Source organism: Mastigoproctus giganteus, chromosome 3 (genome assembly GCF_048544385.1).
Source record: "Mastigoproctus giganteus isolate SK-2022 chromosome 3, ASM4854438v1, whole genome shotgun sequence".
Taxonomy (NCBI): Eukaryota; Metazoa; Arthropoda; class Arachnida; order Uropygi; family Thelyphonidae; genus Mastigoproctus; species Mastigoproctus giganteus.
This window is the reverse complement of record NC_143577.1, coordinates 5,201,295-5,225,234: the sequence shown is the minus strand read 5'-3', so window position 1 is coordinate 5,225,234 and position 23,940 is coordinate 5,201,295. Positions and strand designations below refer to the sequence as shown.

General features: G+C 38.8%; 1 protein-coding gene across 1 annotated transcript in view; it reads left to right on the top strand.

The window, feature by feature from the left end:
• Positions 1 to 12,234: 12,234 nt before the first annotated feature.
• Positions 12,235 to 23,940, top strand: part of LOC150087625 (sterol O-acyltransferase 1-like) — a 110,537-nt gene continuing 98,831 nt past the window's right edge. The window contains exon 1 of the mRNA XM_090369832.1: positions 12,235 to 12,385. Coding sequence (XP_090225958.1) covers positions 12,235 to 12,385 — 151 coding nt within the window. The remainder of the gene's footprint in view (positions 12,386 to 23,940) is intronic.

Sequence of the window (23,940 nt, the reverse complement as noted above, 5' to 3'; positions counted from 1 at the left end):
CTGATGTGAAGCTGTTCTGATCAATACCAGTGCAATTTTTGAAATTTTCTTTGGGAAGTGAGAACACTCTAGGGTGGAGAAAAAAATTAAAGTGTTACTAGAGGCTTAACAGTTTGTCAGTAGAGTGGAGTGAAATCCACTAACCTGGAATCAGGAGCAGAAGGGAAACTAGTATGGAGATTCTAAGGGAATTTATTGTGTGAATACTGGTTAATTAATAAGACATTTAACCTACAATATCATCTATTCTATTAGAGCATTCAAAAACCTCTGCCAGTTTGTTAATCATCACATTGATTCTATAACAGCATCAAGCGAAGATACACAAAGAATAATTTGCTGAAATCTATATACAAGCTGTATAACATCAACATTAGTAGAGGCATATGATGCAAGAAAGCAAGCTTATGCAGCATCAGCCAAAAAAAAAAAAAAAAAAAAAAAAAAACACCCTCTCATTTCACCCCTCTGTTTGTTCCAAATGCCTGTCCAGCTCAGCCTTAAATTTATTTAGGCTATTAGCTTCCACAACAAAAGATGGAATCCTGTTCCACCAATCAACTACCCACTGGCAAATTTCCGCACATCTATTCTACAACTATCTTTCCTCAATTCGAAACTGTGCCCCCTCAGATTCTTTGTTGGAGGAAGAGGATGAATCCCATCAGCATTCAACTTGCTCAACCCATTCAAGGCCTTATACACCTCAATCAGATCACCTCTTAGGTTCTGCAAATTGCACTGCAATTTGCAGAACTTCAGCCTTAATTGGTAAGAGCACCCCTTTGTTCCCCCTCACCAATCTTGTTGCCCTTCTTTGTACTCAGTCTAACAACTCTACATCCTTCCTAAAATGAGACCTCCAGACCTGTTCACAGTACTCTATGTGTCTCCTGACCATTGCCTTTTTTAGGCGCCTCTGTAGCGAGGTGGGCAGGAGCAGCAGTGAGTAGCACATGTTTCTTGATTAGACCGGGGTTCGAGCCCGTGACCACCAAATAAGGAGGATGCGGAAAGCTCATTCATGCGGAATGATCACCGCATATCCCCGGAGCAATATGGCCTTAGTTGCTAATGCTCCTAAAAACCAAATAACAACAACAACCATTGCCTTGTATAACAGGATAATCACCTACCTGTCCCTGCTAGCAAAATTCCTATATATCATTGACAATACTCCATGACCCGCCCTGGCAGCCCATCTGTACTGCTCAGAAAACTTCATATTTGACTGCACAATTACCCACAAGTCTTTTTCACTTTCCACTTCCTTAAGTGTAGTACCACACAGTTGGTACGTTTCTCTTTGGTTATTGGTACCCATATGGAGTACTTTGCATTTGTCAATGTTAAACTTCAATTGCCACTTCTCAGTCCATTTTCCCAACTTATCTAGATCCAATTGGAGTAGCATGCTGTCTTTACTGTTGTTAACAACCCTGCCAACCTTTGTATCATCTGCAAACTTGGACATTAAGCCTGATGTACCATCATCAATATCATTTATAAATACAGAAAACAACAATGGGCCCAACACTGTACCCTGGGGAACTCCACTAATAACATTTGTCCATGAAGAGCAGTGTCCATTGATTATTACTCTCTGCTGTCTCCCACTCAACCATCCCTTTATCCATTGTAGCAACTTACCCTTAATGCCATACCTCTCCAATTTGTACAGCAGTCTTCCATGTGCAACAGTATCTAAAGCTTTCCTGAAATCCAAGTTTATGATATCAAAATAATTTTTTTGCATTCAGTTCTTCTATGAACACATCATAGTATCCAATGAAACTGGTCAGAAAAGATCTCCCTTTAACAAACCCATGCTGTGTCTTAACTATTACTGCAGTCTTGTCTAGATGATCCTGCACTGCTTCTTTAACCAGTGATTCTATTATTTTCCCCGGAACACAAGTTAAACCAACAGGTCTGTAGTTACTTGTGTTACCTTTTGAACACCCTTTGTGAATTGGTGATACATTTCCACACCTCCAGTCTATGGGGACCTCCAAACATGGGGATATTAAGCCTGAACTGCCGTATAGTGAAGACGTGCAGTTGAATGCTCTGTAGAAATTTGTTTAAAAAATGTGCTTTAGCTTCAGTCCTTGTCTCAAAATGTGTTCTCACTCAAAGATGTCAAGTAGTGGACTCCCCCGGTAAGAAAATTTGAAATTTCTGTTGGGAAATTAGCAGGTTATTTGCGTTAATATCTGTATCCTTTGTTTGCCACACTGCAGTGGTCACCATGTGGCTGGCATGGTGTATAGAGAGGCGTTGCTATCTCGTGATTGCCACGTATATACCCTGCACTTGACTGGGGAGAGTGCCTCCATAATACTAAACCCAGGCTGAAAGAGAGCCCTAACTTTCTGTGACAGTAAAGTGCACCTATACCTATAACTACAAGCAGCTCTTAATTTGATTCAGGTTAATTTTGAATTTTGAATATTACTTTGTTCTCAGTGATAAAGGCAATTTGTCCGTTGCTTTTCTGGATTGTATGATGACATACAGAACTCCCTGTCTGCACGAGCTGCCGACACTAAGCTTGTCCATAAAATTTCTGGAATTTGTGCCTCAGGGCTCATTGACCCACTACTCACTCACTCACGGTGCCTTCAGCGACTTTACACGTATTCTGTATTCGCCGTTCAGTTTTTTGCTGTCTTCAAGGACGCTGATAATCCTTTAAATCACAAATACCTACAGTTTCTGCAGCCATGAGCGAACCTATTACTTGCACAGGGTGTGGTTATCAAGTTGACTATGTCCTCATGTGCACTTCGTGCAAAGCCATTCGCCTCTGTGGGCCATGTAGCCCATACTCTCACCTGAAAAGACTTGCAAAGAAAATTAAAAATTCTTGGAAATGAGAACTTTGCAAACAAGCAGAAAATGACTCGAGGAATGTCAATGACACTTCACCTAATTTACAAACTGATTCGGAGTGCGTATCCCGCCGTGATTTTATTCAGCTAAGTGATTCTGTTAATGAAATTCAGACCGCAATCTCTCAACTTTCTGCTGAGTTTACATGGTTAAAGGACTTGGGGCAACAGAGAACCGACATCACAGGTGCGAAACCTGATGAACTTCTAGAACTGAGGATACCTGAACCCGGTGTGTCGTGTTCAGGAACCACGGATACAGTTGTTGAGAGTACTGAGCAGTTGATCTCCAGAATTAATCAGCTTGAAAATGAATTATTAAACTTCAGGACAACCTCATCAGAAGCAATAGTGAAAATAGATCATGGAAATGAAATCTCAAAAGCACAACTGGCACAGCTACAAGACGACATCACAGTGCTACACAAAGAAAACAAGGAGATGAAATTTATACTCCTTGATATCTATAATAAGATCGAACTGAGTAAGCTAGCAGATCCAAGTAAACTCACTAACCTTCTGAACTCAGACGATCTCAGTAGATTATATAAAAATTACCCAAAGCCATTACAGTATCAGTCTGCCCCGAATGTAGCAAAAAATCAATCCCCAGTCCTCCATCAGAAGCTCCAGGTAGGAACGAATCTGAAAAATGGCCAAACATCTCCTCGCTCCAACCAGCTTCTAAAAACAGATGGGAAAGGGCAAAAACCACCCACAAAAGCCAATCATTCATGTACGCTCAAGAAGAACCTGAAAAGGGCAACTGATATTAATCACCACTCAACAAAAGAGAGGATTCCACAATTACAGAAGCAGGCCCCACCAATGGTCATTGGCACCACATGTAGAAACTCTCTTACTTGCAATAACGAATTCTCTACATCTATGCCAATGAGGCAAAAGTCATCATTTCCACCTTCACACCCAACTTCTCGCAATGCCTGTCCTGCCATACCCCACTCGCACTTTTCATCTTCACAAGGCCTGGGACTCAGTGTCAGAGCGAATACAATATTCGAGCCAGCGGATTCTTCCACACTACAATTTCCACTCCCAGTTCACCCCACTGCAAATCCATCCTACCCTATGCAACCAGAGGAAAGTACACATATGAACTTCAGAGTGAGCCAATGAGCAAGTACAGCTTCACGTGAATGGCTTCGAATTGGCACATCAACCAACTCCAAATTGTAGCCTTCCCACACACCTCCCAGATGGCAGTCCAGACTCTCTAGTGGACTTTTCATATATCGCTTAGCCCCAAATACCACAGCAAATCATGTTGCCGAGGTTCTGCATGATCAACTAAACCTTCGACTAAAGGTGCAGCAACTTCACACCAGGAACCCACACTGCGCATCGTTCAAGGTTGAATGCCACAAGACCTGTTGAATTGAATTGGAACCGAATCTATCTGGCCTATTGGCACCATCATTTGACCCTTCTATAATAGGAGAACCAGTCACCTTCCCCAACCTCCACCTCTGCACCAAAACCAAGTCTGCAACATCACCATCCACAGCTGACTGGACTCATTCCCGGACAGCTTCCAAAGATCTCAGCAATCCTCCTTTCATACCACTGTTCTGCCAAGCCCCACAGTGAAAGCACCACCCCGCCATGATAAGAGTATCCTGAGTCCCCTATGTGATGGTCCCCATAAAATACCAGTCCATATGTCGATAGGAAGTCGTGCCATTCACTCACGAACATGCCAACTCAGGATACCTCCAATCAGGACGGAAGTTCGTCGAACACCTGTCATCAGGGTGTACTTCCAAAATATCAGGCCCATTAGGAACAAACTAGACTCTGTAGAACAGATCTTCCTCTCCCAGGTTACTGACATGGTCTGCCTCGCAGAAACGTGGCTTCAACCTAATCAAGACACACTCTTCTGCTCAGCTATTGCTGGTTACCACATGCTGTCTGCCTCCAGGGAGCAATCTAGAGGCGGTGGAGTAGCCATACTGTACAACACCTCCCTATTCTCATATGAGAATTCAACCTCAACTACAACTCAAGCTTTCGAAGCGATTATAGTCTCGCTATGCTTCCACTCCATCCACATTGATATCGCATCTGTGTATATTCCTCCAGGGCCTACAGTTGAAATTATTGAAGATCTAGGGAACTGGCTCTTAAACCATCTTCGTCCGTCTGCACAACGCCTTGTTTCTGGTAATTTTAACCTGCCTCCCAACCACCATCACCTCTTTATCAGGCTCCTTGAGTTCTTCAAATCCATCGACATGACACAGGTCAATCAGAACCCCACCAGGGGATTGAACCTACTGGATCTTGCTTTTGCTTCAACGCCATGCACAGCTGAGGATGATCCCATTGCATTCTTCCTGTCCAATCACCAGCCTATAGTTTTGACATGGTCATTGCAGGGGCCAAACTTCAACATCCCTGACAACAAAATAGTCAAATATGTTTCAGCACCTAAATACCTTAATCCTCAACTCTGTGTAGAAGCAGCATCCTGCATTTCTTGGGATGTCCTCATTGACTGTGACCTCAGCCTTGCAGTGACACGCTTGTCTAACTGGATTAAATCCATCACCGACTATGCTGCCACCAAACAAGTAACAGTAACTCACCGTTCCAGATCGTGGTGGATTGTTGACCTCAACAACAGCTTCAAAATGAAACAAGTCCTACATAAGAAATGGAAGCGTACGAATGGCAGTCAAGACAGAATCGCCTTTTCCCGTGCCAGGGTCCACTTTAATTGAAAGAAAGTTGCTGCAATCCAAGTAAATCTTAACCGCACTCTGAGGAAAGGAAAGCCATTCTATGCTGCCCCACATGGTGGATTCAATCATATGTTTGATCCTCAAGAATGGCTCAAATACATCGCCAGGTTTTCAAATACAACCACAGTATCATCTACAGTTGTCCAGCCTGACTGTGAACACCCTTCAGATGTCCTAGGGACTATCCAGATCACGAAACAGGAGCTCATACGTGCCATCAATTCCCTTCCCTCAACAACCACTGTTGGGGAGGATGGAATTCTGCAATTTATGATCAAATGCTTGAGCACATTCATCATAGACCCTCTTCTCTTGATCTACAACAGATGCCTCACTGAGCATTATTTCCCACCCCAGTGGAATAAGTACAGAGTATACCCCATCCCTAAAAATGGTGCCTCCGTAACCAGGTGGGAAGGAGCAGCAGTGCGTAGCACACGCTTCTTGATTAGACCGGGGTTCGAGCCCGTCACCACCAAATACAGAGGATGCAGAAAGGTCAGGGAATGACCACTGCATATCCCGGAGCAATATGGCCTTAGTTGCTAATCCTCCTAAAAACCAAATAACAACAACATAACAACATCCCTAAAAACCAATTTGCCACAAACGCCAGTTCAGACCCATATCAGTTGCCTCTTGTCTGTTAAAAACTCTTGAAAAGGCTCTGCTACCCACAATCACTCAACAAATCCTCCAGACGAAACCACCTGAAATCCACTATGCCATTGCAGGAAAATCATCAATCACTAACTTGGCAGCCACCACAGAATGCATCCTCTCAGCTTTCGAACAAAGAGCTGAGCTAGCAACCACATATCTCGACATAAGCGCAGCCTTTGATGCCTTGTCGATCCCGGCCTTGAATGTGAAATTTCTCTTAAGGAGAAATTTCACATTCAAGGTGATATGCTGTGCTTTTTGGAATCTCTTCTCTGTCACAGAATACTTATTCTCCATCGGCAACAACACACCCTATCCTGCGACATTGCTGCTGGAGTACCGCGGGGGGGTGTCTGTGCCCATTATTGCCTCAACGAATGGTCTCCTATGCTATGCTGATGACCTCAAACTGCTGACTCAAATTAACCCTGGCGACAACCCCATTCAGCTGAGCAACAGGATCAATTCCCAACTTAAGGATCTAGAATTTTACCTGGCAAACTTCAATCTGAAAATCAACCCACTGAAGTCTGCTCAGGTTATATTCTCCCTTAAATCCATGCCAACAGTACTCAACGTTTCACTCGCAGGGGTACGAATACCAAAAGTACCCTAGCACACAGACCTTGGCGTTCTGTTTGACCAAAAGATGTCCATTGTCAACCAGATCGAGAAAATCAGTACCAAATTCTCTCGTCTACGGTGGATCTCAAAGCAGCAGCTGCTACATGTCCGACATCCTGTCACTGTCAAAAGGTTCATTACCTCCACCGTTTACCCCCCCATTCTCTATGGTGCAGAAATATGGGCCTCGGCTGCACCTACAAACCTCAAGCGGGTGTACACCGCTGAATACTGGTTACTGAAATGGGCCAATAACAAGCTTCGTCTACCTCCCGCTACCACAACCACCATGATGGCACAAGCACTCGACATCCCGAGGATGAGGTTCCTGATTGTGGAAAAGAGGCTGGTCTTCACAGCCAAACTCATCACAGGCCAGATATCATCTCCAAATATTTGGAATGCTTGCTCTTGGAGGATTCCACAGCCAAGCCTATGGTTGGTACCAGCACTCGTGGCTCACCACAACAGGCTTGTACTCACTGAGAGATTTCTTCCCAAGCAGATGCTCGCTGCCCTCAACTGTGTGGACGCTGATATCGACAGCATAATAAGTAACAAGGACAGACACAACTTTATCAAAGCCCTTGAACTCTGATATATTGCCAAGTTGTATTTATTTCTGTATTTATGTCTAGTGTGTGTTTTTTATGTGTTTTTATGCTATATTTGTATTTCTTTTGCATTTGTGATAGATATTTTGTAGCCTTTTGTATTTGTTCGCTGTATTTTGTTGCCTTTTGTATTTGTTCGCTGTATTTTGTTGCCTTTTGTATTTGTACACCGTACTTATCTTTTCCCTAACTGCTATATGTGAACCCCTGTCGCTCGTCGCCATGATGGGATATTGTGCTGTAACTACTTCACAATAAAGATTTATTTATTTATTTACAGTTTCTGAAGAAAGTGAACTGACCTGTGACAAGGATCAGGAGCCAGGAAAACGTCGTGTCCACCGCGGTCTGGCTGTTCAAGAAGAACGAGTCTCACAGATCATGCTGCACATTAGAATCCAGCGCGAATATCGCCGAGGCCATCACAGCCAGAGTCAATCTCTGGAACATGTCGGAAATGGCTCCTCTTTAGATGCCTTTTCCTCCACCACATCCAGCCTGTCACCAATGGCAGCATCCATTAGTGGTGCCACCTGCCTGTAGAAAGTAAGCAATTTTGGTGAACAGAGCGGAGATATACGGAAGCACTTTGAGGAAAAATTTTGCAGAAGTGTACTCGTGCATGTTCAACATTCGTGAGTGCTTAATGCACACATGAACGTTGAACACTCATAAAAGAAAGGGGCAGAGATTGCAGAGCCATACTCACATCCTTCATGATGCTGCCACTGAATACCGGTGTGATAATGCTCCTGATCTCCTTCCACCGCCGTCCCTGAAGTAGAGTGAGAGCAGAATGGGCTGCGCTGGATGATGTCAACCCTCCAAGAACTGTAGGCTGCGAAAAGTAGTCACAGATTACAATTACGTTTATACCGGAAAATGACAGATCATGTACTGCGAGTTGTTCGAAATGAAAGACAAAAGTGGTGTAAGAAATAATCACTGGTCCTTTAAGTATCACATGTCGTGTCGTTAATAAGAATCCTCACTTCTGATTTTTTTACAACCTTTGGAAAGCAATATTGGTAGAAAGAAGTTATATATGTGAGTTTCTGAGTGAAAAGAAAAACACAGTACCTGTCACCCTTTTTGACCAAAACCATAAAAAACCATAAAAAGTTGAAGCGCAGGCCGCAAGTACAGTTCCTCATAACTAATTATGCATTTCTTGAAAAAGATTTCTTTATCAACGTTTATCCATACAGCTTAATTATTTTTACATTTAATAGTTAAATACAAAATCAAACAATTGCTATGGATAACAAATTCTAAGTGTTGATGTTTTTTTGCTACTGAAATCTCATAGATTTTGATGAGCTGAATTTAAACCTAAAGTCATATTGTCCACAGATTTAGAGAGATGCGGGTTACACGTTTATTGGAATAGAGAAACGGCGGAATTTTTTAAAATTTTAACAAATATTACAAAAAACGTGTAAAAATATACACAATTTGTTTTTTCATTTGATTTTATTTTGGAAATGATCCGGAGCCCCTGATCATTGTCCAGCAATAGATTATCAATGTACTGGATATCTACCTTCTTCGGTAACATTCCTCCATGGTAGTAGTATCTTAATGAAAACATTCACCGTGTTCATCACTTACGCGTCCAACATTCATGTCCTCTTCTGGTTTATTTCTTCTGCTTTATGTTCTCTTCCAAGTGCACCACCAGTACAATTGCAGTAGCAAAAAGTGAATCCGCCATATCAAAATATTAAGAAAGCTCTTTTTTATCGTTAACGAAATCCATATATAATTGTATCTTTTTGCAGTAAGTTCATTTCTTCAGTCTAGATTCCAAAAGCTCTGCACATGCTCAGTGGTCAGGCGCGACAGTGCATGGCATGCGTTCCTTGAGTGGACCAGGGTTCAAGCCCGTGATTACTAAATACAATAAATATTTGTATTGACGATTTATTGTAAACTCTACTGACTTGGTTGTCGTGCCAGAGTATAAAAATTTATTTATTTATATGCAGACTGTAGTTTATCCACTCTGTATCAATTTCCAGCCCTCTTATAATGTTTACCTCATTTCACAGTTTATTACCAAAAGATAAAACCACATGTTCTCATATACCTACCATTGTTTCTGTTAATTGTATAACTCTTCTAACACGCACTGCTCATTTAATTTTTTTTTTAATAAAATCATATTCACTCCAAATAATTTTTAAATTCCTTTTGTTAAACGTTTTTTTTTTTTTTTTGCATACTCAGAAACTTTTAATGTTTTTGTTTTCCAGTTTTCTAGATGTTGAAAAAGGAAAGTGAATTGATTTCTGATATTTTGTTTTTTTAATTTTTGTGCAATGTTTCTTTATAAATATAGATAAGTCCGAAAAATAGACCTGGTATTTTGCTTTTTACACATTTATAAAAAGGAAAAGCAAAATATCAGCAGTTGCTGGGTACCATATTTATGTAAAATTGCATTTGACAAAAGGAATTTATTAATTATTAATGAAGATTAATTGATAATTATTTGTTTGATTTTTGTAATTAATGTTTTCAAAAGAAATCAGTAATCATAAAATAAATCAGTAATTATAAAATCATAAAATAAATTTTAAAAAATTATTAATCATAATATAAATCAAAATAAACCATTAATTATAAAATCCTTTAAATTTCATTATACTTACTATATAACTGCCACCGTGTTTAAAGCAAACTTCATATTTCTAATGGAAACAATGGCTAATTACACTCTTTCAGATCAAAATTAGATACAGTATTAGCTATAACTTCATGATTATAAGCAGTAATGTTTCCCTAGATCAAGTGTTTGATCAAAGTTAAGTAAAATTTCAATTTTAGCTGTAATTATACATTTTTCTCTTTTATAGGGACATTCAGAATACTCCTCATTTATATCTGATGTGTAACATTTGGCCTACAGCAGTGGCAGTTATGTTTATTTATTCAGTGGTCATCTATATTTCTAATAAAGAAATGTAAGATTATATTATTGAATATTTTTGATATTTTATTCAAATTATGAACATTTTAATTTCACTTAAAAACTCAGTACTGTTTTACATCATCATTGTTATTGCTTTTTTTGTATTATCATTTTTATGTTTTTTAATTATTTTTTATAAGCATTACATGTGTAGACCTGCATAGGTTGTTTGTGTGAATGTCTAAAATGCTTCAAAAATACTACTCTTTGTAACTGCACCTTCATGTTTAAACAAGATTGCATATTTCTGTAGTAGGAACAATGGCTAATTGAACTCTTTCAAAGAAATTCAATATAACCTTGTGATCATTATATCTTAGATAAAACCGGCAGTAGCATTTCTGCACAGGTAATGATAATATGAACTTAATTAAACTTATTAACTTAATATAAACCATTGCTTTAAAAATTTGCAAAGGCTAGAAAATCAGTGTTATCTCTCAAAATATTGAAAAATTAAAATAACAAAATAAAGGGGGGGGGGGACCACTTATAATGCTTTCTCACTTGCACCTTGTGGCCAGTCCATTCAAAAGCACTACAGCAGGAATTTGCTTATAGAACACAAATTAAAATATGTAAAATAAGAATAACAAGAATGGGAAGACATCTAAGAAGAAGTAAAATATAATGAAAACCAATAGAATGGGGTGAGAAACTAAATCAAGAATAAAGGCATTGTAGAAGGAATTAGTGCTTATTAACATAAATTTAGCTTTGCTCCCTGTGATGTCCTAAGACCAAATTATATGAAATATCACTATTTTATCTATATATATCTGTCTATGTATTTATCTATACATAAATAGTTCAGCAGAATAAATGAGGCCTGGTGAAACAAGTACAGTGAAAACAGTACATAAATTTAGAAACACTGAAAGGAATGGGGGGGGGGGGCATTAAATTAAGAGGATGAGTGTTGTGGAAGAAATGTGTACCTAAAAATTTTGGGATACCTTAAATAGAAAAATCAATAGGAACCAGTTATAAACAAATTTAGACTAATGTTCACTGAAAACACTGAAACCAAATGATGTGAAATATCATGAATTTGATTTCATCAGAAGAGTGATAGCATATTGTCAGTTGCTGTTTGATGCATTGATTTGTATAATTTTCAAAATGCAGTGATTCCATAATGGTTATTACCTTGTTGCATTCTGATGAGATGAGGCTCTGTTTGTACTGTTTTTAATTTTAGGTTCTTTCATTTATTGGTCATGTTACTGTGACCTGTTACTGTGGTTGGTTTACAGTATCATATTCATAATGTTTCACATTGTTTGGCTTTGGTGCTCTCAGCAGTCGCTGGCCTAAATTTGTATATTATTGGCTTGTAATTGCTGTATTGGTTTTCTGTATAAAGTATCTCAAAAATTTTAGGTATGTATTCCTTCAGCAATATTCTTCCTCTTAATGTAGTTACTTCCTCCATCTCTTCCATGTTTCTGTATTTATGTATTGGTTTTTGTTGTATTCCTTCATGCAGTGCTCATTCATTCTGCTGACCGATTTTAATTCACGTATGTAACTTAATTTATATTATCTCACAGAAAATTTGTTGGTTATGTTGAGCAACCACTGATGTTTGTTTTTCTTTTATTTCTTTTTTGTTGCTCTTCATAATCTATTAATCAACTGTAATTTTAATTTCAATTTATATGTATAATTATTATATATACATATATATTTATAATAGGATGAAGAAAGATATTGATTTACTGTTCTGGGCTTTTGGAAATTTTCATGTTGTAGTCATTTTATGGTTAACTATTATGCTGTGTACAATAAAAGTTATGTATCCACTATTTTGCTTTTGGGCACAGAATCGGCCATTATCTCAGAAACAAAGTAAGTGCCATTAGATTAATAGAAAAAGTAAGTGTTATATAAATAGAAGATATTATTTTTTTTGAATATGTGATATAAGATTTTTTTTTTTTACTATAAAATCATTTGATATTTGTGTGACACCCTTGTCATAGCTTGTATGGCTTTAGAAATAATTTTGATAAAAAGTATTTCTAAAGCCTTAACTTAAGCTGTGAGTGTATTTTATACATGTACAGTACATTAAAAATGCAAAAATAACAAATAGGAAGCAGTTTTCCATTGTTAATGTAATGCAAATGATACAGCCTATATGTAATAACCTGACCTCAATTTACGAAGCTATAATGATTTATTTTCAGAGAAAATAAATGTGCTGGAGAACAACTCTTATAAGCAATCCACAAAATTTCAAACAATAAAAAAATAAGAATAAAAAATGAATTCACTTCCACGATAATGATACAGTATATATTTCAGTATTGCAAACTGGGACTTAACTGAGGATCACTAATTCCTCTTTTTTGTTTGTTTGATGCTCCTCTACAAATTATGGTATTAAATTAATAATGGCAAGATACTGACTGTATCAGGTAGCAGGATTGTACCAAAATCATAGCAGTCAATGAAGAATAAACTTGATGACAATTGTACAGTCATACATGAAGTTCTCTGAGCAGTGTAGAGGTAGGCTGTTAGGATAACTCAAATTCTATCAGTGAACTTTTGAGTTATTCTAACAGCCTACCGCTGTTAGTAGTAGTAGTCTCTAACAGAGATTTCTCACTGTCTTCTCACCGACTTCTCACAGACTTCTCACCTTGAATACTGCATGCAGGGCTGGGAATCTCAGAACTGTTAGAAAGTATACAGAGAAGAGTAACAAGATTAGTTGGGGCAAAAAAAGGATATTATTACCAAAAAAGACTTGAATTCTGCAAATTGAAATATCTGAAAGCTCAGCTTAAAACCTAATTGAGGTGTTTAAAGTTTTTCAGCTTTTACCGAATGCTTGTCTGGCAAGCTTTCCGACCCACAATTGAAAATTATGCAATTGAGTCAATATTGATTGGGGAAGACAGAGGTATTTTTGGCTTTCTTCTCACTATGGCTGAATTAGTCAATTACTGGTGAAGGTTGCGCATATCCAGCTTTACTTCCATCAAATTGGAAGAAAATGGTTCTAAAGTCAAGTGGTTTCAGATCCAGGTGGATTAAAAACCCCAAAATGGCAGTTAACATTAAAAAGTGTTGACTAAACCAAATGCCAATCATAACTTTAGAAGAGTCATTTAGTTGTGAGTATTTGCATTGAGAGATAATTACAGATTACTACATTATTACACTGTGATTATTATCTTTGCTAACAGCATTGTTCTAGAAGCATTCCCTGGTCACATGCACCATGCCTCTCAATGATTAGGAAAGTAAGAGATGGGAGATGTTGTCATAACAGACTGATTGAGCACTGATTAGTCAATCAGAGAAGCTGAGTAACCCCTCTGTACCACTAATTAAATACACCTATAATTATATACATAAAACACCCAAATAAAAAAATAAAATTGAAATTTTTTTTAATTTATAATTTTTTGGGAGAAAGACGTGTGAATTAACTAATTGTAATAAGAGAGTAAACAACACTGCATTCCATGTAAATTTTAATGGCAAAAAATGATCAAGTTTATTGAAACAAACTGGAAAATAAACTTTAGAAAACATTCCAATAACCCAACCATTTAGAGGCCAATTTTGATGACTTTGAGAAATCCTTGTGGATATTGTTTTCATGTCTAGAGGAAGAAAAAAAATGGTGATTGTAAGAACTGGTTATATAATGTTGCACTATTTTTAAAATTATTTTACCCATTTATGGACAAATTCAGCGGAAAAGTTTAGTAAAACTCAAGCAGTTTCTCTTGAAATTTCTAAGGTGTTTGATCATGTTTGGCATAAAGGTCTTCTTATCAAGCTTCAACCTATGGATTGCCAACTATTTTTTGCAACATGGTACCCAGTTTTATCCCTGGCCACTCCTGCAAATGATGGCAGCTGACTCTCTATCTTGTAACTTCTTCAGTAATGCTAGTGTTCCCCAAGGTTCAGTTCTTTTTTTCTTTCATACATTATTGACTGTCTTCCACTGTCTGGAAATCCTGTCCATAGTTTTGCTGATTATAGCAAATTATTATCCAGCAAACAAGAAACTGACCTGAAGAATACATACAGTTGCACACAACAGACCGATACCTTATAGCCTTTGGCTTTGGCAATTCTATTCCCTCCAGTTCTATCCATGTGATCTGCTTGAGGAGGGAACAGTAACTATCATGTTCCTTTGTTTAAAGAGGCTGGACCGAACCATATAATTGTTACAAAAAGCTTGGATTATAAAATTTTGGTATACAAATATAAAACTACGTCAACTCAGATGTGTGGTTGGGAAGAGAGTCCTGTATATTAATATATATGAATACCAGCTGTTGATGTTGTCACAAATATACACATGTGTACAACAAGGTGTTTTATCATCCTGTGATGGAGCTGAGTGTCCTTGATCAACTGACAAAGTAATTTAACTGCTTTAGCAGATCTGCATCCTGACTAATATGAAGGTATAAGCTTTGAATGTTTGCACATGTGGCAACCTTAATTTATTCAATTGATCAAGTCATTTTGAAGAAAAATGCCCTGATTTTGGTCATTCACCACCCTTCTTACCTTTAAATTATCAGACAAAGGATTCTCTGTCCTCTGTCTTAGCCAGCCATTTATCCAACAAAAGATCTTCCCTTTAATCCCAATTTGTGCTCCAGTTTATATAACAGCTTTTCATGGAGAACCGTATCAAAAGCTTTATTGAAGTCAAGGTAGTAAATATTGTCACAGTTATTTCATGCAACTGTTTTATGACTTTGTCATAATAATTAACTACAAGGGATGATAGTTTAATTTCCAGACTGGTGTAAGATCTTATCGTAATTGTCATTATTTAAATCCTCTGTGGATTTCTCCTTCTTGAAATATTCTCCTTTGAACTTTACACACTTTTATCATCACTGTACTCATGTATTAAATGCTCCTTGCAAGCCATTTTTCAAAATACTGCAAAATTCTTCTATTGTGGCTCTGTGAGCATCATTGTCATATGCGAAACGCTTGTCTTTCAGAACGTTCTTCAGATATTGAAACCGGAAGAAATCACACATGGCTAAGTCTGGTGAATAAGGGGGATGTTTGCAGAACCTCGCCACCTATGATAGTGATCACTGGCTGCACAATATTAGCCATATGGGGCCTGGCATTGTCTTGATAGAGAAACTGCTACACACCGGCAAGTTCTTGACATTTCTCATGAATGGCACAGCATAGTTTAACTCTGAAGGGTTGCTGTTAGGAAGAAAGGCTTAAATTTTGCAGATTAGTGTCTGTGGACTAGGCACCTGTGAAGTGATCTCATTGAGTAAAGCTTTGAATGGTTTGAGCATGCTCAATGCTGATAGGATTCTTTCTCTTACTCAGAATAATCACCTGAGAGAGCATAAATTCAAATTTAGGAAAGGCAGTTGTAGGATAGATGTGTGGAAGTTTGCCTTTAGCCAGCAGGTAGTTGATTGGTGGAACAGACTTTCATCTTTTGTTGTGGAAGTTGATAGCTTAAATAAATTTAAGGCTGAGCTGGACAGGTATTTCGAACGAACAGAGGGGTGAAATGGGAGTGGTTTTTTTTTTTTTTTTTTTTCTTTGCTGATGCTGCATAAGTTTGCTTTCTTGCATCATATGCCTCTACTAATGCTAAAAGGAAGGTTAACCAGGTCTTGGGTCATCTGCAATAGACTCACGGCCTTCACTGAATCACTTTTGCCATTTAAATATGGCTGTCCTACCAAAACACTCAATACCTTATGCTTCATTCATCTCTTTAACTGTTTCCGAGGCATTTACGTCTCATCTTATGCAATAATGAATCACACGTTGCTGTTCAATCTGTGTGTGTGTCCCACATGATACTTGCTTCAAAACGATCATCAGTGAAATGTGGCTAAAAAAAGCTCTCTTCACACCACACTAGCTCAACAAGTATTGCCGAGTTCGACATTGGCATGCACACACACACAAAATCTGCTCAGTAGTGATCAGGGAGAGTGCCTCTAGCAGCAGTTATGGAAAGTTCGTATAGTAAACATAAAATCTATCTTGCACCAGTTCGCATATTAAATGATTACCTCTCGTACATTAGTCATGCAAGTCAGTTAGTCATACATCAGCCCTTTATAAACCCATGTGTAATCCATTAAGGATACCATTCATATTAATATGTTCCTGTATAGTTTCTTTAACTACAGACTCCATGATTTTGATGTAGGTATACAAGGCTTAATATCTAAGTTTGCATGATACAAAGGTTTGGGAGGGTGGTCAATGACAATAATCAAGGCATGCTACTGCAACAAGATTTAGAAAAATTTTGCAGGTAAGTTGAGAAATGGCAGTTGAATTTTAATATTGACAAAATGCAAGGTACAGCAATTGGGAGCATTAATTGCAGATTAAAGTATCGACTGTGTAGTATTACACTCAGGGTAGGGGTAAATATGACCTGTGGCTAATTGTGCAGTCAGATATGAAGTTCTCTGTGCAGTGCAGACAGGATGCCATGACAGCTCATGGGGTTTTGTCAAGAATATACAGTAACTTTTTAAGCAGGGATAAGGAGGTGATTATCCCATGAGGTCTGAGGCCTCATTTTAGGAAGGATGTGAATCTGCTTTAATAGGTGCAGAGAAGGGCAACAAGATTGAACGGAACAAAAGGGTGGTCTTGCTTGGTAGTAATGGCAAATGATGCAAAAAAGAAGCTTAGTAGCATTAGTCAAAAAAAATAAACTTCTCCCATCTGTACCCTCCAAAACTTTTTCTTGTTATCCCTTGAATTTATTCAACCCATCCATTTCCACAACAACAGATGGAAGCCTGTTCCAACAATCAACCACCATCTGGCTGAATGAAATCTTTTGCACATCTATCCTGCAACCATCCTTCCACAACTTGAATTTATGCCTCCTCATGTGTGTAATCATAGCAAGTGGAAGATTATCATTAACATACAACTTACTCAGTCCATTCAAGGTTTTAAACACCTCAATCATATCTCCCCACACCTGTCTAGCCTTGAGATGCTGCAATTTACAGAACTAAAGCCTTTCTAGGTAAGAGCACCCTTTTGTTCCTTTTACCAATCTGGTTGTCCTTCTCTGCACAAGTTCCAGCAGTTCTACATCCTTTCTCAAGTGAGACCTCTGAAACTGTATACAACACTAAAGATGCAGCTATAACCATGGCCTTGTACAAAGGGATAATCACTTCTTTATCCGACTGGCACAGGTTCTGTATATTATTGACAAAACCCTCGTGAACTGTCCAGGCAGCATGTCTACACTGCTCAGAGAATTTCACATCTGACTGCACAATTACTTCTGGGACTCTTTCATTCTCCACTATTCTGAATGTAGTACTACACAGTTGATAAGTTATTCTGGGGTTACTGCTACCCAGGTGCAGTACCTTGCATTTGTCAATGGTTAAACTTCAACTACAATTTCTCAGCCTATCAACACAATTTTCTTTTTGCAGTTGCTCATTCTGATGGCTGTCATTAACCACTCTGCCAACCTTTGTATCATCTGCAAACTTAGACATTAAGCCTGATATCCATATCTTTGATAACTATTGAAAATGACAATGGACCCAGCACTAATAACATTAGTCCACGAAGCAGTGCCCATTGCTAACCATTCTCTTTCTTTTTCCACAGAATCATCATTTATCCGTACCAGTAACTTAACCTTAATGCCACATTTCTCCAGTTTGTACAACAGTCTTGTATGTGCAACAGTATCAAAAGCTTCCTGAAATTTAAGTAAATGATATCAAAATTATTTTTGGCATCCAGTTCCTTGGTCACAGTGACTTATCATATTAGCATTAGCATTAACAAAGACATATAATGCAAGAAAGCCAGCTTATACAGCATCAGCCAAAATAAACCCCTTCTCATTTCACTCATCCACTCACTCCAAATGTTTGTCTAGTTCTGCCTTGAATCTATTTAAGGTATCAACTTCTACGACAGATGGAGGTTTGTTCCAGCAATCAACGACTCGCTGGCTAAAGACAAACTTCTTCACATTTATCCTACAATTATCTTTCCTCAATTTGAATTTATGTCCTCTCAGGCAATTATTCTGAGCAAGAGGAAGAATTCCTTCAGCATTGAGCATGCTCAAACCACTCAAGGCCTTATACACCTCAGTGAGATCACCTCGCAGGTGCCTAGTCTCCAGACACTGTAATTTGCAAAACTTAACCCTTTCTTCATAAGAACAACCCTTTGTTACATTCACTAATCTAGTTGCCCTTCTCTGTACTCGTTAGATTGGTTAGACCTGCCTGCCCCTTGACAAATCCATGCTTTGATGTCAATATTATTGCATGCCTGTCCAAATGGTCCTGCATTATTTCTTTAACCAGTGATTCCAATGTTTTCTTTGGAACAGATATTAAGCCAACAGATCTGTAATTAATCTGTTGCCTTTTGATCTCCATTTATGAATTGGGGAAATATTCGCACCTCTCCAGTTCATAGGAACCTTCTCTGAATCAAGGGATGCTGTCATAATTATGGCTCAAGGTTTGCATCCTCTTTGCTGCCTCCCTTAATATAATTGGATAGATTCTGTCTACTATAGGTACCCTTTTTTATGTCCATCCTCAACAAGTTCTCTTCCAACTTTCTTTAAGTTATCACAAAATTATTTAGCTCCCTGTTAGAATCTGAAAAACTTCCAACATCCCCTTCTCTAAATAATTCTTCATGCGTGAATGTAGATGCAAAATATCTATTCAGTTTGGCAGAAACCTCAGCAGGATTATCAACTGCTGGACCATCGATATCAAGTGGTCTGTACCTGGTCTGTATTTGTTAACAGGAGAGACTGCTTCTACAGGGATGGGATACACTTAAATAGAAAGGGGACAAGAATATTTGCTGATGCTATCGAGGCAATGTTAGGTGGGTTGGAAAACTGCTAGCTTGGGGGATACAAGGATTAATAGAATAACAGTACCCACTGGCAGAGGTGAAAATGATTCTTGCACTGCTTCTATTGGAATTAGCAGCAGCCTGGAAAACAAGATGCAGGATATTTCAAAGACTGCTGGGAGTCATTGTGGTACAAGTAAACACATGGGTTGTGTTAGGGTAGCTAAGAATAGGAACAGGTGCATGTATACTTGCGTGTACACCAATGCTAGGAGTTAATAAATTTGATGAATTTGAGGTATTGCTCAAAACATCAAAGGCAGACGTTGTTGGGATATCAGAGATGTGGTGTCACACAGAAAGAAGGAATGCAGAACCGGAATTTGGGGAGTACAATGTGTACAGAAAGGATAGACAGGATAGGAAGGGAGGAGGGGTTATACTATTAGTTAAGAAACACATAAAATCCAAGGAAATGAAGCCAGTCAACATCACTGGACAAGTGCAGTGTCGAGTCAGTTTGGAGTGACATAAGCATTGGGAGATCAAAATTGAGAGTAGGAGTGTGCTATAGGCCTAATAACTCTGATGATTATAATAAGATACTGTACAGGAAAATAGATTTTAATTTCCCAGATATTGACTGGAATTTGTGGGTTATTCACTCACACACTAGCAAGGCTTTTGTGGATTTATTGGATGATTATTTTCTACATCAGCATGTTCGGGAGTAATACTCTTGACCTGATGATCTGATTATCAGTAGTGATTCTTCATGCATTAAGAATTTGCAGATAAAGGAACCACTAGGTGGCAGTGATCACAGTGTGCTCAAGTGCGATTTACTCAAAGAGGTAACTACCTTCAGGGGTAAAGGGAAAGGTTTTTGCTTTCGTAAAGGCAACTATATTGGTCTGAGACAGTATTTAAATTCTATACAGTGGGACCAACTGATTAGTATTAGTATTAGTAATGGCCGCATGGTGCAAGAAAGCCTATGGCTTATGCTGCACCAGCCAAAAAAAATCCGAACAAAACAATGATAAAAACAAAAAAAATAAATAAATAATAATAATTAATAAAAAAAAAAACGAAATTAAACCTATCATCCTATGCGCTTCCCTTATCCGAAAGTACTATCCAGATGACCTTTGAATTTCCCCAAACTGTCGACCTCTACCACCCATGAAGGCAACTTATTCCAGTAATTTATAACTCTCTGGCTAAAATAAAACTTCCTGCAGTCCAATTGAAACATTTCCCCCCGTAACTTGAATTTATGTCCCCTAGTTCAAGCATCATTTATAATCTTGAAAATTTTGTCCTCATTCATTTTACTGATGCCTCTCAGAGCCTTAAACATCTCAATCAAATCTCCTCTAAGGTGTCTAGTTTCCAAACTCTGCAACCCACATATTCGAAGTCTTTCTTCATAAGGTTTGTCCTGCTCTTCTTGGCATTTATATATGTGAAGAATTCTTTATCCACCCCCCCCCCCCTCTTTGCTCTGTTTGCTAGTGATTTCTCATTAGCATTAGCATTAGCATTAGTAGAGGCTTTTGATGCAAGAAAGCAAGCTTATGCAGCATCAGCCAAAAAAAAAAAAAAAAAAAAAACCCACTTCCACTTCAACCCTCTGTTCGTTCAAAATACCTGTCCAGCTGAGCCTTAAACTTATTTAGGCTATCAACTTCCACCACAAGGGATGGAAGTCTGCAAATTGCAAAACTTAAGCCCGCTGGCTTAAGTTTTGCAATTTGCAAAACTTAAGCCTTTCTTCGTATGAGCACCCCTTTGTTCCATTCACTAATCTTGTTGCCCTTCTCTGTACTCGTTCCCTCATTTCCTTCTTGAAATGAGGCCCCCAGACCTGTATACAGTACTCTAGGTGTGGCTTGACCATTGCCTTATACAATGGAATAATCACCTCCTTATCCCTGCTAGAAAAATTCCTGTATATCATTGACAATACTCCATGAGCTACTCTTGCAGCCCGTCTCCACTGCTCAGAGAACTTCATATCTGCCTGCACAACCACCCCCAAATCCCTTTCATTCTCTACCACTGTCAGTGTAGTACCACAGAGTTGATACGTTGCTCTGGGGTTGCTGTTTCCCATGTGTAGTACTTTACATTTGTCAATGTTAAACTTCATTTTCAAACCTCTCAGCCCATCAGCTCAACCTTTCCAGATCCTGTTGCAGCAGCATAGTGTCAGTAGTGTCCTTGACAACCCTGCCAACCTTTGTATCATCTGCTGTCCAGTTTGTATCAATATCATTTATAAATACAGAAAACAATAATGGACCCAACACTGAGCCCTGAGGGACTCCACTAATAACATTAGTCCACGATGAGCAGTGTCCATTGATTACCACTCTCTGTCTTCTCCCCCTCAACCACCCCTTTATCCATAGCAGCAATTTGCCTCCAATGTCACACTGCTCCAATTTGTGTAGCAGTCTTCCATGTGCAACAGTATCAAAAGCCTTTCTAAGATCCAAGTATATAATATCAAAGTTAATCCCTGCATCCAGTTCTTTTGTGACTGCATCATAGTATCCAATCAAGTTGGTCAGGCAAGACTTCCCCTTAACAAAACCATGCTGTGTCTGAGCTATAACTGAAGTCTTGTCTAAATGATCCTGCAGTGCTTCTTTAACCAGTGCTTCCATTAATTTTCCTGGAACAGAAGTTAAGCTCACAGGTCTATAATTACTTGTGTCAGCCTTTGATCCTCCTTTGTGAATTGGGGTCACATTTGCACATCTCCAGTCTGTGGGTACCTCCCCTGAGTCCAAGGAAGCTCTCATAATTATGGCTAAGGGTTTGCTTACTTCCTTTGCTGCCTCCTTTAATATAACTGGATAGATCCCATCCACCCCGGGTGCCTTTCTTGTGTTTATCTTCAACAGTTTCTCCTCCACTTTACTCCCAGTTATTTCAAGATTCTGTAGCTTACTGCTAGAGTTGAATACACCTCTGGCATTCCCCTTGCTGAATAACTCCTCATGTGTGAATGTCGATGCAAAATATTCATTTAGTTTGTTAGCTACCTGAGCAGGATCATCAACAGTTGACCCAGCCTAGTAGCTTCCAAGATAAGTTCTTTGAATGCTTTCCATTTTGAATTTGCTGTTGGTAACATCATCAGTTGGTCCCACTGTATAGAATTTAAATACTGTCTCAGTCCATCGTAGTCGCCTTTACAGAAGCAATAACCCTTCCCTTTACCCCTAATGGTAGTTACCTCTTTGAGTAAATCCCACTTCAGCACACTGTGATCACTGCCACCTAGTGGTTCATTTAGCTGCAGATTCTTAATGCATGAAGAATCACTACTGGTAATCAAATCAAGAGTATTACTCCCTCTAGTTGCCTCCCGAACATGCTGATGTAGAAAACAATCATCCAATAAATCCACAAAAGCCCTTCTAGTGTGTGAGTGACCAGCCCCCAAATTCCAGTCAATATCTGGGAAATTAAAATCTCCCATTATAAGATTCTCTGATTTACTGGCCCACTCTATTTCCCTGTACAGTTCCTTATTATACTCATCAGAGTCATTAGGCCTATAGCACACTCCTACTCTCAATTTTGATCTCCCAATGCTTATGTCACACCAAACTGACTCAACACTGCACTGTCCAGCGATGTCGACTGGCTTCACTTCCTTGGTTTTTATGTGTTTCTTAACTAATAGCATAACCCCCCCCCTTTCTATCCTGTCTATCCTTTCTGTAGACGTTGTATGCCCCAAATTCCAGTTCTGCATCCCTTATATCTGTGTGACACCACGTCTCTGATATCCCAACAATATCTGGCTTTGAAGTTTTGAGCAATACCTCAAATTCATCAAATTTATTTACTAAACTCCTAGCATTGGTGTACACGCAAGTATACCTGCACCTGTTTCTATTCTTAGCTACCCTAACACAACCCATGTGGATACTTGTACCACAATGGCTCCCAGCACTCTCTGAAATATCATGCATCTTGTTTTTCAGGCTTCTGCTCATTCCAATAGAAGCAGTGCAAGAATCTCTTCCACCTCTGCCAGTGGCTACTGTCAATCTATTGGTCTTTGTCTCCCCCCAAGCTAGCAGTTTTCCGACCCACCTAACACTGCCTCGATAGCATCAGCAAATATTCTTGCACCCTTTCTATTTAAGTATATCCCATCCCTGTAGAAGCAATCTTTCCTGTTAACAAGTACAGTCCAGGCTGAAAAAAATTCTACCCCTTGAGCCTTGCACAGTCTTTCCAGGGCCGAATTGATCGACAAGGCTCTCAACATATACTCCCTCCTCTCGTGTCTAGGCAGAATTGCAGACACTTTCAAATTCAACCCTAATTCTCGGCTTTTGTTCAAAAGTGACCTGTACTTGTTAAGTAATTCTGCCAGTCTCCTACTCTTAATATCATTAGTGCCAACTTGTACAACTATATCAACTTTTGTGCCCTTAAAAGATGATATTCGTTCTACAACGGCCTCAACCTTTGCCCCTGGCAGACATACCCGGGTCCTGTTCCAC